Source organism: Aythya marila (genome assembly GCF_965140915.1).
Source record: "Aythya marila genome assembly, chromosome: 1".
NCBI lineage: Eukaryota > Metazoa > Chordata > Aves > Anseriformes > Anatidae > Aythya > Aythya marila.
This window is the reverse complement of record NC_139042.1, coordinates 90,876,788-90,893,680: the sequence shown is the minus strand read 5'-3', so window position 1 is coordinate 90,893,680 and position 16,893 is coordinate 90,876,788. Positions and strand designations below refer to the sequence as shown.

The 16,893-nt window shown below is 38.7% G+C and overlaps 1 protein-coding gene across 15 annotated transcripts in view; it reads right to left on the bottom strand.

The window, feature by feature from the left end:
• Positions 1–16,893, bottom strand: part of KDM6A (lysine demethylase 6A) — a 152,639-nt gene that overhangs the window by 20,396 nt on the left and 115,350 nt on the right. For all 15 annotated transcript variants that reach the window (XR_014316996.1, XM_082754203.1, XM_082754210.1 and 12 more), the window contains 3 exons: positions 2,763–2,892; positions 1,108–1,213; positions 193–398 (listed from right to left, as the gene is read on the bottom strand). Coding sequence is in view for 14 of the 15 variants with exons in the window: in XM_082754203.1 (XP_082610329.1) it covers positions 193–398; positions 1,108–1,213; positions 2,763–2,892 (442 nt within the window). In the remaining variant the exon portion in view is untranslated. The remainder of the gene's footprint in view (positions 1–192; positions 399–1,107; positions 1,214–2,762; positions 2,893–16,893) is intronic.

Here is a 16,893-nt window from a genome sequence, read left to right as displayed (position 1 = left end):
ACAAATACCCTGAATACCGTTTGACTCTCTATTCAGAATGGAATTTGTAAAATTATTTGTGCCCTTCATGCTGACGGGAATGCCTCTGTTTCCTTAGAACTAGTGCATTTTTTCCCAATAGCCATTACTAATACAATTTGGTTCCAGAGTTAGTACACAGTTTTTAAATTCTAACTTGAACAATGGACTCACCCTTAAAGACTCCTGGAACGAAGAGGCCTGGTACTGTGCATATTTAGCAATTGTTGTATGAGATCTACTGCTTTCACAACGCCATATTTTCTTTGTTCCAGTGGGGTCCCAGTTTTCATCTGCTGGCTGCAGTAGTTGTGTCCTCACTTCTACTATGTGTTCATTATTTGCTTCTACCAATGTCTTAGTAGAGAAGAGTCCTAAATCTAATAAATAATAGAATTCACAAATGATAGTTAAAATATTACAAAAGTTCCAAGAATATAAGATATTAATACATAACATTATCTAAAGGATTAATCTAAAACATATATTTTCCCTCAGCCTTCAGAATACAGCCCCCCTATATCTTAAAAATTACACTTCTGATAATGCTCAAAAAGCTTTTCTGCACAACAAGAACTTGGCAGCTACTACAGTATGAGCTATATTCCAGCATCTGTAAGATGTATATTCCAAGAAAAATCTATAAACACGGATAAATCTATTACCAATGAAGTATTTTTCAGACAACTAGAGCTCTATGAATGTACTTCCATTATGTAACCCACTTCCTACTAGCAATGACAGTTTTTCAAGCTACAAAGTTCAAAATATTGTACACAGTGAGATCACTAAATCTAAGCACAAAGACACATAGCCATAGCTTCCACAAGAAAAAAAGACCATCTGTAAGCCCCCAAGCCCACAGCTCAGTTCCTCTCCATGATCAACAAATCTGCTGGATTTTTTTTTTCAGAGATGATCTAGGTTAGAAACAGTAGTGAGCTAAGTGACAACACATCGCCCTAATTAATTGAAATACAAAAGTAATATAGCATTATAAACAAATCCACTTTTAAGACCTGAGAAACTTTAAACTTTTTGTTTAAATACATACATTTTTCAAAGAAAAAGAAACCAAAGTAAAGTTACCTAATTTAAGCGCTCCAGCAAGGCCACGTATTACAGTAACAGGGTTGTTTGGATTTGTACAAAATTGATGTAAAGGTGGAAAGAAAGCATCTCGTTTATTTTCCAACTGTAAAATCATAATGGAATATTAGATGTCAGACGAATTTAGACTCCTTGTTTGTAAAGTAAGGAAGAGTAATAAAAAATGAGAAACAACAAAAAGATGGGAATTTTTAACCATTTCCCGGCACTGAGGGGATTGAACAGCAACACCATACAACCATTTCCGTGTTATAAACTGGGTTCACTCCATCTGAAATTAATTCATTATTGTAACTTATTTCTTGGCATGAATTATTCGCAGGTTGCTTCAGCTTTTGCAACTCAGGTTTCCTTCAGTTTATTTCTTTATCTGACAGCAGCCCTGTAAATTCTCTGAACCTGCAGAATTCTCTGAAGAGCAGGATAATATACTAGCATTCTTTTCAGAAGTCAAAAAAGCTAATCCTACAGATAATGTACACGAGAAATAGTATAATTAAAAAGAGCACTCTCAGAGTATATCTCACGTTAACTAGAAAAATAGATTTGATTTTCCTATGCTTTTGCGCATCTATGACTTTAATTTTATGCTATAGTTTCCCCTGACTTTTATTTTTAATTGCTATGAACCTTTTAAAATCCTGCAGACTGTGAACAAAATACCAACGACACTGTAGACAGAGACAGCATAGATGCTGAAAACATCTCTTTCAATAAACAAAACACAATACAGATTTCCCAAATACTGGGATCTGTGTTGGCACATCTATCCAGTATGCTGCAACATGGGGATTTACCAGCTTTGCAGAGAGCCGATGAAGCTGTGATGGACTCGTAATTGGGTAGATTAATTCAGGTGCAACACTTTGAACACAGCACTATTGCTTCCATCCTAATCTCGTGCTTAGGCTGACTGCTTGTATAGTATCACACCAAGCTGCCAAGTGCTGCTGGTCCTAAAGTTCATCTGAATAAAGCCAGCCTGAGGTTTTTACATTAGCTGTATGGATATACTATAATTTACTCTTCCATTATCAAGGAAGTTGGCTACAGTACTTCATAAAGCTATTACAGAACTTTGTTTCTAGAACAGAACTTTAAATGGTTGCATAAGAAAAAAACAAAACACAAAACTACCTACCTAAAAGGCAATTTTTTGTAGGTACCTTCTAACTGAACTATTCTATTAACGAAATTTGTCTTTTCCTAATTATGACATTTTCTTGTTATGATCACCTCAACGTTTGTTAATTTTCCTTAGTATATTTTGAAGTAGACTGTTCAGAAAGTTCAGTTTAATTATTTGATCATTCATCACTTAAACTGTCACTCGCAAAAAAAGTTCATCTTAAATGAACTTAAATGAAAAGCTTTGTATCCGCTGAACCATTTTGGTTATTCCACCAATATTTTAAGTATTAAAACATAAACTCCGAATTTTTCAAGCTGTTTTCCCCCTTCTTCACCGATCGGCTGAAATTCTTAATTTACAACTATTTTAATAGTCAAACCTTGTCTCAAAATTCTCTTTAAGTTTAGCATTTTTACTGCTTATATACTAGCTGGGAGAGCAGTGTATCTAAGTAATTAAAAAAGACAGTCAGCAGTGTACTTCTACCATCAGGTTTACTTACATAAATACTAGGTGTAGGTGGATTCAGCTTGTCCTTTGGCAAGGGAGGGTATGGTGGAGGCGGTGGTCGTGGAGGTGGGCATTTATCCAATAGAATACTACTGTTAGATAAGCCATTTTTACCCAGATTCCTAAAAGGAAAGAAGAGCTGCCTCTGTCAATACTTGGTAAACACAATAAAAACACATTAGTGTCATCTCTTCTGCAAAATATTGACATACAAGGAGAAACTAATTCAAGATGCAAATAAAGCTCATATATATATTAATCAAGAATGCTCACTGTGTAGATTGATGTTGTTCAATATCATTCCCATTTTGCACCCAAATCCGCAACACCATCACTATTAGTTAAAAAGAAAGCCAATTTAAATAAAAACATAACTCACTTGACTAAATGTAACACAGAAAGCACGTTTCAACTAGAAGCAGAAGATCCTCACAGGGCTGGCACTAGCCAGGGGATGCAGAATTCACAGCAACTGAGATAATGCAGCCTGCTAATATTGTACACAGCTCCATGACAGAGGAGTGAAATGATAACGCCTTTGAGCCTTACACTGCTGGAGTCCCCCAGAAAATAAAGCAGAACATCTAACAACAAATACAGAAGACTAACAACACTAAATTAAACAACCACCTACCTGCCCCTCCCTGATTTACACATTTGGAAGCCAGAAGGAACCACTGTTACTTCATCTTACTGCTTGAGCGACACGGAAGAACAAACCTGGTTAAGTTGCTGTTTCAACACCTGTACTTGTACGGGGATCAGGACCTTACTTGGTATAATTGCTAACCTTTCTCTATAGGTTATTAGGCATGGATAGCCCCCTGTACGCACTTTAACTTCTAGAATGAATGACTTATGGTGCTGCAAATGAATGTAGACTAAGAACACACAATTTTCAGTTTGTATCAGCAGGAATTCATTAACTAAGTCATCCCTTATTTATGAATTTATTATTATTTTTTTTGTTATAAATGACTGAACTATTTTAAAATTCTTCCAACTAGTATTCAAATCTTTCTTCCAAGCTCACTTGATTTGCCAGCTACTGTTCTTTCAACCTCTCAGCGCCTCACAAAATAGGGTATTTCTAATGCATAATTTAGTCATTTATCCTCATAAAACTCACTGGCTACAAAAACGTTGTTCTGGTAATGACGGTTCTTCATCAGAAAACACAGCTGACGCAGCATTAGATGAAACTCCTTGCAATAAAGCTTGTCACAAACATCGAAACCGTGATGATAACGCTGAGAAACATCCTAGAGGTTAATGCTGGCGTGTATGATTTCAAATCAAGCTACCAAAAACAATGGCTGTTGGACTTTGGGCTTAAGATCAGAACAGACTGACTGTTAAAACAAACATTTAAAAGTAAAAAAGCAAACATCTCACCCACCTCAGGCTGCAGCAAAGACGAGCATCCCAAGAAACTGGTGCTCATCATGACAAGCAACAATTCAAAACTTCTGCCAGATTTCTATCTCACACACTTCTATCCTCTGACAGAAGATCAGAGCAATACAGACAAAGACAGACTTAACAACAGTCTCCAAAGAAGGCCTGTCAAAATACCAAACACAGCTTATTCCTTGTGCTAGGTGAGTCCAATGCCAAAATAGATTGCAACCTCAAAGAAACTGCAAGAGCAATGCAGACGCTCTGATGCAGCATCATCCAACTTGATGCAAAGTCACTGACCTATGCCTGATGTCTGAGGTAGTTCTTGTAAAGATGCTACTGCCTCCCCACCAAAAAAATCACCCAGAAAACAACTTAGAAACATGGCAATATAAAATCACCTCTACCCAAAGAAACTTATTGACCCTGGCTGCGTGAGTCTGAAAATCAAGAATATACACAACAAGGTTAAACCCGAATAACTAGTTGCTTCTAAACCTGTTTTTTCATCTTTGCATTATCAAACTAAACAACAAAACCAGGAAAAGCAAATCCACAGCATTAAAATCCAACAGAATGATGGAAAAAAAATCAGTTTAAATTGAACAACAGTTCTCAGGAACTTTCTGATATGAGGAAGACCAAACCTGAAGAAAAATGAGAGTGCTCAAAACTGGTGTGATTTACGCTTCTGGAGGCACAAGAAGCTAATTAACCCAGAGCAAAAACTCACTAAAGCCAGGGTATGTGGGGTCTTCAGAGAAGAGAGACATGAGAGAGAGGAAAAAGTGCTAAATGGAGGAATTACACATTTGAAAAGGCAAAAGAGATACAGAAGAAACCAGACAGTAGTACAAATTGAAAAAAATAAAAATCAGATGAACATAGGTATCTCAAAATCAATACTTTAAGCTAATACTACAGCAAGTGACTCTGAAGTTTGCTATTAAGTTACTAAAACCCTGTATGGAAATTTCAAGAGGAAAAGGGCCAAAGAAAAAAAGCCGAGACAGGAAACCACCTGCAATTCAAAGGGCACAGGATGCAGATGGGCAGAATCTTTGAAGCTGTCTTTAGCAGACCAGTTTCACCATTCTTTTTTTGACCATCAATCACAGTAACTTACTATTAATAGCAATACAAGAGAACTATTAAAGCATTATCCACAGTGTGCAAAACAGAGAGATGGAAATTATTAAAACAAACAAACAAACCTCCCCAGAAATACTAAGTAAGACTTGAGAGTGGCACCTGAAAGGGAATAGTCTGGCTATTCGCTGAGCATCTCCAGCGATGAAAATAGGGAACCGCAGCCAGTCCAGTGAAAGGTCCTTTTTGACCACAGCAACTGCAAGGAAAATCTCACACCTCTCTGTCAAAAGAGCTTATTTTTGTGACAGGATTTCGTACGGGCTGAGTGAGGCAGCAGATGCAATGCTTAATTAAAACCAAGTCTGATTTAGGCCCGAAGAAATTGTATGTCCAAGTAGTTGCCTACAATGCCGTGATGAATTGTGGACGAATGACTAGAAGGACAGGTTTCATTCATTCACTCAAACTGGCTTTTCACAGGCTATAGGGGTTGCCAAACACCCCCTCGGACCCACGGAAGCCCAGAGAAGCTGTCAGCCTGGCCAAGGCAAGGAGAGAGGCAGGGCCATGACCGACCCACAGCACTGCCCGGAGCCCAAGCTGCAGCTCCCAGCTCACTCCCACTTGTTTGACAGGAAAAAGCAACAAGTCGTGGAACTGCTTCATCCCACGGACCAAACTTAAATTATGTCATTTATGAATGACACCAACAGCAGCAGATGGAATAGGTGGCTGGACTGTAGGTGATTAACTCACCTCTTGAATAAATAACCACCAGAGTCACTTTCCCACAAGCACAGGGTGACCTGGTCTCCTCTGCAACAGTCTGCCAACTACATCAAGAATATTCTCAAGTTAGCATGATAGTACTTATTTTCCATGAACCAGGACTCATTATCATCAATCCTTTCCATTTCTTTAACGAATCACCTCAGTGACTTCACCATTTCACTGAGGCCTCACGTCAGACCGCCAGCATCACATTTACAGGCCTCAGCCTGTTTATTCCCCTGGAAGTAGGCAGTCCCGCAGCATTTTTCAAGTCCTCTGCAACTTTCTTTGTTTTCCCAGAACTACCAAAACCCAAACACATGATCAACAACAGCTCTCTGGCCTGCTCTTCCACAGCGCACCGCCATCTGTTATCCAGGCCTCTGACTTAAAAACACCAAATTCAAGTCTGACTACTGTTCAGTGTCCTCCTTGATTACTGTGAGAACAGAGAGTGCCTTATCGTACACCCCACGATGTGAACGTGCTATCTGTCTTTTTCCCAAGCACAGAACAAAAATATTTATTGAGCTCTTTTGCCTCTGTATTGACTATCCTAAGAGCTCTGTGCAGTCATATTAAGCCTTCGTGTTTTTTTGTGTGCTTATCCTATTTCATTCCTGGCTATAGTTTTCTTCTGCCCAGCTTTGTGTCTGTTACAAGTTTTCATGAACTTCTAGCTCCAGTGCATTTGAAACATTTGCCCCTTTTCTTTTAAACACCTGATTGCGACTTTTTGAGGGCAGTGAAAAAGTTGCTATACGATTTCCAGCTATCCATACATTTGCATTTTAGGTACCTTTTATAGGCCAAACAGAGCCTACGTTGCAATCATTTGCACTTAAGCAGTTATTTTTGTTGTGAAGTCAGACTAAGTGAATTATTATTTGAGGATTAGCTGCCTGAGAATTAACAGGGTTTTACCGCTCAGGAGATTATAGTTATTCTGAAGAACAAAATTAATACCCTTTCTTTCCCACATAAAAATCACATTTAACATGAATATAAGGAACCGTGGGTTTACGTGATACTCTATCTTAAATCCATCAGAATTACCCAATCTACAGAGAACAAACAAAATGTCTTAAAAACATGCTTGCAGAAGCACGTGAAGCACTGGGATGCATGGTACTTATTTGACCCAGTCCCGATTCAAAACAGAAATACCCAGTCTTCCTTAACAATTAGTGGATGCAATTAATTTCTTTCGTAGTGCAAGTTATTACAAAAGCAGGGGAAAATGGCTGTCGAGACTCCTCATGCTGGGCAGGAGGCGGTTATTCACAGTGCCTAGCGCTGGCTCTCCCAGGCTCATCTCCTCAGGCTCCTTCTGTAGCTGGTAGAAAGAGATGCACTCTCAAAGGGCAATTCAAAGAAGTTAAGCCAAGCTTACGTTATGCTTAAATGCAAGTAATGCCAGATAATTATACAACCTGTTTATAATGCAGTTCTCTGCTTTAGCCTTTCACAACCAGGTACGAGCTGGCAATACTCCCAGAGATCTTTCAAACCTACAGAAAATCCTACAATATAATTGCGGATTTGCTCATTATGCAAATGTATTTCTAATCATTTTTGAATTCTGTTCTGGTTTTGACCTCACTACTATAGCTTGGCAGAGAACTTCATAGGTTAATTATATGTTATGTAAGAAATAAGTGTTCCTTTTTTCTTTCTTTTTTTTTTTTTTTAAATGACTTATATCTTTCCATTCTATTTCATTTGATAATCACCTTCTTCTTAGGGTATTAAAATAAGACAAACAAGCACATTAATGACTTATGTAAGAAGAACATTATAAGGAGTGGTACGAAACTTTCTCTTACTCTCAGCATTCTCCCTCTGTAAAGGTAACAGCAAAATAAGTACAGATCTTTCCTACTTTTTTTTTTTTTTTTTACTGTCAGATATTTCTGCTGCCCGTCTGCAGACAAAACTGAATGCATTACTCTAAGCAGGCATTAGACAATGAAATCCCAACATTTGACATTTTGATTTTGAAACTTTTGCTACAGTGAAGGTGACTTGCCAGAAGTAAGGTTGCTTTACAGCCACTCAACAATTTGCCTTCAAGCCAAACTAGCCTTTTGCATACAGACAAAAACCCCTTTCCGAAAGTCAGGAGCTGCTTTTGTTTTGAAGAGCAAAACACAAGCTGAATTGGGCTCCTGTCTCTACATTCCCCTCAAACAGTTAGTTGGGCTCTCTGGCTCTGGATTGCAGAGCTCCCAGCCCAGTGATTCACTCACTGCCTTCTCAGAGCAGATCGGATCGCCAGGCAGCCCCTTCAGAAACATCACCCTGAGGCTGTTTCTGCCACAGGCTTCAACACAGAGCCCACTGAGCAATGAGGTGTCAGCCCACTTCAGCCTCCACACTGCTTTTTCCACTCCTCCTCATGACTCTTATTTCCTGTGCTTCTTTACATGCTGGCCAGTCACCAGCCCCTTTTTCGGACTCGTTTTGCCCAGACCATCTCCTGCTTGCCGACCTATACTCTTATCCTTTTAAAACATCCTTCCAGAGGCAGCTCATTTCTGCTGGTCTCCTGTGTCACTTCCTTTTCTCCATTGAATGCTCTCTCCCCTTTCTCGCTACACACCAAGTGAAAAGAACTACAAGGAGTGTGTCAGTCCCTTTTAATATGCATTACCATCAAGCCTACACCTCTCATCTGCCTCCCCCAATAAACCAAACCAGTAAAGCTTTCAAATTCAGGAATGCCTGCGAGTTTCACAATTAGGCTTTCTGTACGTTACAATAAAAGTGACCACACTAACTTTCAGCTGCCACGAGGCTGCCCAATTACTCAGCCTGGCTGGTTGTGAATTTTTTGAAGGCTTCTTACACTGACTCTCAACAATTATCAAACAAAAGTTTTTTCTGGAGCTTTGCGAGCTCTATTCAGGCTGTGAATGTGCTTTTATAAATAACGATAAAAAGTAACAACTAGGCTATTTCTTTTACGAGAAGCAAAACAAGGCAAATCAGGACCTTTTTTATGCTGCTTAAGGGAGGGACTCGACCTCTCATCAGCTTCAGAGGCAGTAAACGATGGAGCATCTTAATTTGAGATGGATACTGCATTTTTCACATTACTCCTGCAAGATGCTAATGAGATGAACCAGCTGAAACACAGAGCTGGAGATCAGCTGGTTTCACTTCAGTACAAATAAACAGCTCAAGTTTTAAATCTCCAGTCTTGTGACAACATTTCATTAATTCTCCTTTCAAAAAGATTGCTTGTGGGAAAAAGATACTTAAATCTCTCAGAGTACGGAAAAGAGCTTTTGATAACAGTCTTTTAAAGGAGCCCAGACACGCAGCTCAACAAGGCAGCACGCTCTCCATCTTTTTCCCCCATGTCTTAACAACAGGCTTATCTAATAACAAACAGAACGGTTATTCCTAGCAAATTCTCTTCTTTTAGTCACAACAGATTTTCACTTATGCTCAAAATTACTTGGTCTTTTCCATGACCCCTTCTCAATGGGCGATTTTCTCTAAGAATCTAAGGAAGGATAATTAATTTAATAGTACGCTCTTATCTGTGATTTTGCTCAGAGGCTTAAAGAAATTTGGTTTACTATACAGACGGTTTACTACTCGAAACATAATAATTTAGTTGTTTTATAACCACTTTAAAATTTACTGTTGCAATCAGTTTTATTGGCAGGGAAGACCAAGCGAATTACACGTACAGTTCTCAGAATCACCTCCTCAGTTCGCTTTCATCTGTACAATCCAACATTTGTTACCCTGCTATTCTCCAGGATAGCATCCAAATGAGATTTGCATGTTTTAGCCAACAGCTCAGCTGCTGCGTTTCTAAATTCCTCACAACTTTTCAGCGAACATCAGCTAGTCCTTCAGGGGAAGCTCCACTTAGAGAAGCTTCAATAGCTACTCCAGCACCTTCCGTTTGACCCCTTCTCCGTCTCCTAAATAACCTCAGCTCACCACATGAATAGAATGGGCCTCTGTTAAATATTTCCTCAACATCCTCACTGAGGAAGATGGACATAAAGAAACTTTTAAGCCTCTGGATGATCTTGCCCTACTTAAGCACTTACTTCAGTCTATGAGGAAACAAAACCTTTACCAAGTCTGCTCTTACAAAACAGACAACCTATTCAGATACAATTGAAAAAGAATCAAATGGAGTTGCCTGTTTGGCACGTGTTTTGCATTTTATGATACAAAGGATCTCTATCCATCCAATGGCTTTGCTAGCACAATTTTTTCAGAAAGCACTTACTTACATAAAACAAAATTACAATCTCCTAACATTTATTTTTTTGCCTGTCTGCTTCTATTTTTATTTCAATTCACATTTTCTGAACCCCTTTTCTAATAATTGCTTTTGCCTTTAAAAGCAAACAGCTTTCCTATCTCTGATGTTCCTTTGTTTTTAAAGAACAAGCAAAATCCTAGCAATATTAACAAACAAGTCAGTTTTTAGTGGTTGGTATTACAGTGCTGCTTTCTATGAAATCCCTCCTGCGAGATAAGAAATTTCATTATATTGCAGCATGCTATCATGTAGTAGGTCAAATATATTTACATTGCGAATCAACTCTTGTGCATTACTTAATCCCAAGCTGCTAATAATTTCAGGTCATTTGTGCTTTAGACATACAAACCTGTAGGGTTCTCTTCGATAAGACTTTTTTAAACTTGTAAGCATTTGAAAAAAGATTATGTAAGAAATCGACCTCTGATGACTTTTAATGTGACTTGCACATAATATTAAATACTCTGGCTTGGAAATAAGTATATATATCTTAAACTGAACCAAATACAGAACAATGAAGAAAACAAAAATTAATACAGAACGCCGGCTATAAAGAAAAGCAAGTTACATCCACCTGTTCCCACCTGCCAAAATGTGTTTTCACCTTTGATATTACCATCAGGAAAACAGACCAACAGACTATATCAAGGAAGTATTTTCAGAAAGCAAAAAGAACACGCCAGAAGATAACAGAAAATAGTTATCCACATCAGTAATGAAGCCAGAATGTCTTTTAAATCATATCACTTGAAACAAGGGGATATGATCAACAACTGGCAAATATGAATACATCTAAGGCCCAGTCCACTGTAGCTGATATTTAAGAAGTACTACTATGGGTTAACTCCCCTTCTCCCTGTGCTTTAAGTTTATTATAGCACAGTTCTTGTTGTTGTTATTTTTGTTTGTTTTAAATTTAAAAATTAAAAAAAATATATTTTAAGGTCTTCTATTGTGGATAAGTTTTCTGCAACTTTTACAGGAATTTTAAAAATCACATTTTATGGTCTCAAATTCAATTTTGTACCTCAAGATACAACTTGGAGAGATAGTACCTAAATGTAATCACCACTACATGAAGTACTTTCAACTCTTCACTTACTCCTTACATTACACCGAGTTTAAACAAGGGTTAATATGCTGCAATTAATTTCTTAGTATCCAGTATGTTACTATATAAACATCTTTTATTCCACTGTGTCTACAAAGTTTCCATATTTAATAAGTAAAGGATTTTGTGCTGAAAGCCCTGGTAAGTGTTCTCCCCTCCGGACATTTCTCCCTGTGTCAGTCATGCACAGAGCACCTATGGAAAGGGTGTTCTCACCAGAGCTCTGCTTCCAAGCCATCACTGTGCATGCATGTCCTCACACAACGACACCAAGGGCTGATCAACCATTTGGTACGTGGCTGGGATAGCCTTGCTCGCAAATTGAAAAACAAATAGATGTGGGTGACAGAAAAACAAAGCTATTATACATTATATTACATAGTAGTTATGTTTATAGAGTTACCATTTCCATTAGTATGAAAAAAACATGTAGACAGCATCTTTTCCCTAAAAGGTAACCAGTGCTAGCAGCAAGTAGCACAAAAAAAAAAAATCACATATGTAAAAACGTCTGCCTGACCTCATTTATACTTTAGGTTTATCCCCAAAACATTGCAATTAATACCTTGTTGCCACTCCCACCAAATCTCTCAGAATCTTTTATTATTAGAAGACATATGCAGATAATTTAAAGCAATCCAAGTTTGCTAGGACAGACCCTGTCTCTAACCCTAATAGATACAGTAAGTACCCCAAGCCCATACTGAAACATTTCTTGATCTCTAAGTTACTGAAAAAGTCTGTCCTCAACTTTTTGCCAGTGCTCATCTTTCTCGGCAGCTGTTAGCTGTGCATGTAAGCCTTCTGCCTTGCTGAATGAAGGTGCAGACAGGCTGAAGAGGGAGCTCTGAATCTCTCCTCGGTAAGTGCAGTGACAAGCAAAAGGCGCATCTCCCACTCCTGAGCTGCCTGCGAACTCGACAGGCCAAAGCACTGGCATAGTATGTCCCTTGAAAAATGATGATTACACGAGCCTCGGAAAAAATACGGATTTAAAGAACCCAAGTGAAATCGTGTAGGAAAAGACATGAGACCTGACCCCCCCAGAGGTTAAGAAGTATTTTTCAAAGGGTTAGTATTTCAGAATCTGGGTCCCTGAATATTGTTAGAAACTTTCATGAACGTTTTAAAACAGAAATCATGTTCATCCCTGTGAATGAAAGAAAGCCATTCGACCATGCAAGATGTAAACAAAAGTCTCCTTGACGTGCAGATTCATGGCTATAGGCGCTGCCCACATTTAAAACTGCCCTAAAATCCTGCTTTAGCACCAAGTTAAAATCTCCGAGCCTGTTACCAGCCCTCAGTGGTCAGATGTACTCTGTTTCTCCTCAGGCAGCAGCCTCCAGGCCCTGAGCGCCACCGCACCTCCAGCCCTGCACCCACGTGGAGCCTGGCCCCTGCCTCTGAGACCCTCACACCACAGTTACTGACACGCCATGGACTACTATGGCTAGCGATGAGAGCAAAAAAGGACAGGCAGTGAAGGCTGCTTTAGGATTTTTGTAGTAAAAAAAGCTTTTTGCTGCTCAACACCAACCACAAACCTCACCAATGAGGCGCTTGAGAAGCGGCGTACTACAGCAACCCGAACACACCACTGGGCTGCACAAATACACTTCCCATTACTCTCTCCAAAAGGGCTGCACACAAATTTCTGCTAAGCAAATTTGGAAGAGACACACCAGCTACGCTTCAAGAAAGAACTTTATGTCTCCAACAGTTTCTGTTAGGCTAAGTGTAATGCAAATGCACACGAACACCAGACACCGAAGCTATTTTTATACTGCTACAAGCAAGAACATATACATGGTCCCAATTTAAAAAGCTTTTAAACTCCTCGTTTTTATGAATGTGACAGATGTAGACAAGTCACTTAAAAATGAACATTACAGTATAAGACTTAGTATTTGAAAGACAATGAAATAAGCTTCCCACAGTTTTTTTTTTTCTTCCGTCTTTCCTAGGTAATTTTAAGCTGTTAGTTAGTCAATATGAAACCTTTAACTTATGATTTTGATTAACAGCAGGTACTTAAAATGCCTTAGATCATGGAGGTACTTAACTAACCAAAAATATTCTGACTGTATGGCAAAGAAAACCCCACTGTAACAGATGGGTCTGAATTTACAGCCATTGTAATCCACACCTACAGATACAGCTCAGGTCCCTGAGTACAGCGACACCGAGTTGTAAAATGTTGTGAAGTATTTTCTATTATTTAGTTCAATTTCTTACCATTATAAATACTTTACCTGGGTAACAGATATCTATGGAGTGCTATACTGTGATCAATATAATTCATTAAATCTCAACACATTAGAGACTGGTAACTCTCACAATCACGATGAACAGATGTAACTTTTTTGCATTTAACTCGTTTATGTGGGTGCAGTGAAAAAAAGGTTATAAACATTTTTATCATTTCTGTAACAACAAAAAGGTTGCTCAAAAGCACCACAATCAATTTGCTATATAATTCCAGACTAAACATTTTGGCATAAAATGTATTGAGATGGTAAAAATTTCAACAAGAATTCCAACACCAGAAAAACACAGATAACATTTCAACTAAAAGACTGTAAGCACAGTTAAGTAAGGGAAACAGCAGTGAATGCAATCCATAACATTCAGTAACCACCTGCTTATGATTTAAGGGACTTCCATGAACTGTACAGTATCTTATACAACTTCTTCCACAAATGGCATCAAATATAAGACACAGCTACAGACATCACGCATCCTAAATGGTCAATTCAATTTCTTAGTATTTTGGATTTCAAATAAAATTATTCTGAGGAAGGCAAATCTTTCCTAACACTACCTTAGGCCTTTGCTATAGTCTGCATAAGAAAGAATGTCAACAGCAAGCACAATGTGTGAATTTGCAAAAGTATTTCATTATCTGTCAGAATTCCTGCTAGCCTGTGTAAGTGTGAAGTCACCCTGCTTTTGAAGGAAAATAAATTACTTTCAGTAAGCTTTGTCTGAACCATACACAGTAAACTTTCAAATGGAATAAACTATCTTATGTTTAATGTATATTAAGACTGATAACATGGTGCATTAATACAGGATAGTAAAATATAGTAAATCCAGAATTTACAGTGAATTAGTCTTCCTGATTTTGCAGTGTGTAACACCATCAAGCTGTCTGCTTCTGAGAAGAGCTGACATTTCAAACTTGTCCATGTAACCAACACGTTACACTTCTGCCCACTAGCACACTCATATCCCACAGGTACTCCAACATGCCCACATACTCCAAAGATTCATAAATAAACCTCTTTTAAGTAAAGACCAAAGTGGTATAGATGGCTGCCAGTTTTAATGGAAAATGAAGCCAGCCACTGAAATGCTTTTCCATTTTCAGCAGGTGCGTTTTAAATCTTTACACTTGCAACACCGTCCATGAAAAACTTCTTCAATACTTTAAGATGTTTAAGGATCTTGTTCTGATAAAATTTGTCCAGTGATAGAAGGCTGCAGTGTCTCACCAACAACCCACACATAGAACCAAACTTATGCAAACTTTACAGATGCTTTTTTATTTCTTTTCCTCTGGAAGAAAGGGGGAGCCCCACTGACATTTTTGGTGATTTAACAATACTGAGATAAGAAATAAAGAGCAATTTCAAGGCTTGAAATCTGGTGCTTCTGCTACTCTGCTTTTTGGTAAGCCAGACCTAGGAAACCACTGCGAGCGCTATGGAAGTACGCTGAAGTTGAGTAGCTGGAGATAAAATGAGCCTAACCATTCCAGTGCTAATGTGTCTGTCAAGATGATGAGACTTTGGCGTCAGAGATGGACGCTGGCAGACTCAGCCACAGCAGTTTAAGATATCACAGCCCTTGGGTCTGCCAGCCTCCTCTGCCAGAGGCTACTGGCTCCTGCACAGGCGGCAAAAACTGCTGCATTTCTATACCGCAGTCACTGCCTGATGTCCTTGCCAGAGGACACTGCTAAGAAGTATCATCTTGAACCTCCACAGCCCAGTCTGCCGCACCGTGCGCCATCCCCCAATCCCAGCAACGACAGCCCCAGGGAAAAGGCCATACAGTTTGCAGTCCTTTTCAGGCTTCCTCATGGCTGGCTTCGCTTTTCACTTTTTCATTAAGCATCTGATGTAAAACAATCACGTTTACTGACTAAAGATAATAAGTGACAGTGACACACCTGCAAATCAGCTGGAACATAAGATGGACTAAGACTTACACCTCCGAAGAGTCAAAACGATCCACATGGTATTGCAACAGGCAAAAAGGTAGCTGAAAGACTGCGCTTTTACAGCAAAAACCATCACGTGAACAGCTCCTATACTTGAACTACAGGGACCGAAACCATCACTAGCAAGAAAAAAAAAGCACCACTGTTACAGAACTGGGAGGACAATCTGACACACCAGATGGCTGTGTGACCACTCAGAGGAACACCACCAGGCTGGAGAAATGGGACATCGGGAATCCCACGAATTTCAGCAAAGGAAAAGCCAAGTCCCACACCAGGAGAAAAACCCCATGTGCCAGTACGTACAAAAACCAACCAAACAGTTCAAGGGCTGCCAAACAGTGCAACAGCTTGTGCAGACAGGTTGTTGAGTTCTTCCAAGGATGAAGACTCCACAGCTATCTGGACATGGTCCTGGGTGACCTTCCCTATTGATCCTGACGTAAGCTGAGAGGTTGGATTGGACTCCACTGCCCAGTCTCCCACTTCAACTTATCCAGGCTTATTTGTACCAAGATTTATAAAGAGCTTAATACCAGCACTGAACATGAATTTTGAAATTACTTATTTTGCCACTTTTTTTTTTTTTTAAGCAGTCATAATTTCCAACCTCTATCTACATTGCAGCTGTTGCTTTCTATGTAAGTGCTTGTACTACACCTATAAACTGTATGCAAAACACAACTAGTTAATGAGTAAAATAAAAAAAAAAATCCAAACAATTGATTTGCATCTTATAGGAGCTGTATCAAAGCACCTCACAGCAATTAAGCCTTAAATTTCATGAAAAGGTTATACATCTTGCAGCAATGAATGCCAGTTACTGATACCAGATCTCTATTTCAGAACTATTTCTTCTACATGAAAATAATCATGTAAAGTCTAGAAAACAAAGACATATTGACTTCACCATTGGATGTGGTGGTTTTTGTTTTTTTTTTTACAGTTTAAAATGGACTTTGCAACTATACTCTCTATAATAAAGTTGCACGAAACAAAATAATAGTTTTCAAAAGAAAGAAGTTTACCAATGGACACTGTAAAATTTTTCCATCACATCTTTGAAAACATTTATTTTGCATTCTTCAAGTCTGATTTATTGTGCTTCTTTTAATTCACAAATATTTTTATATAAAAAGAGAGAGCTACTATGGCCATACAGTAATCTATACATTAGATTAAAATCACCCAGAACAAGACACTGGAGTTCTGGAACTATGAAAAAG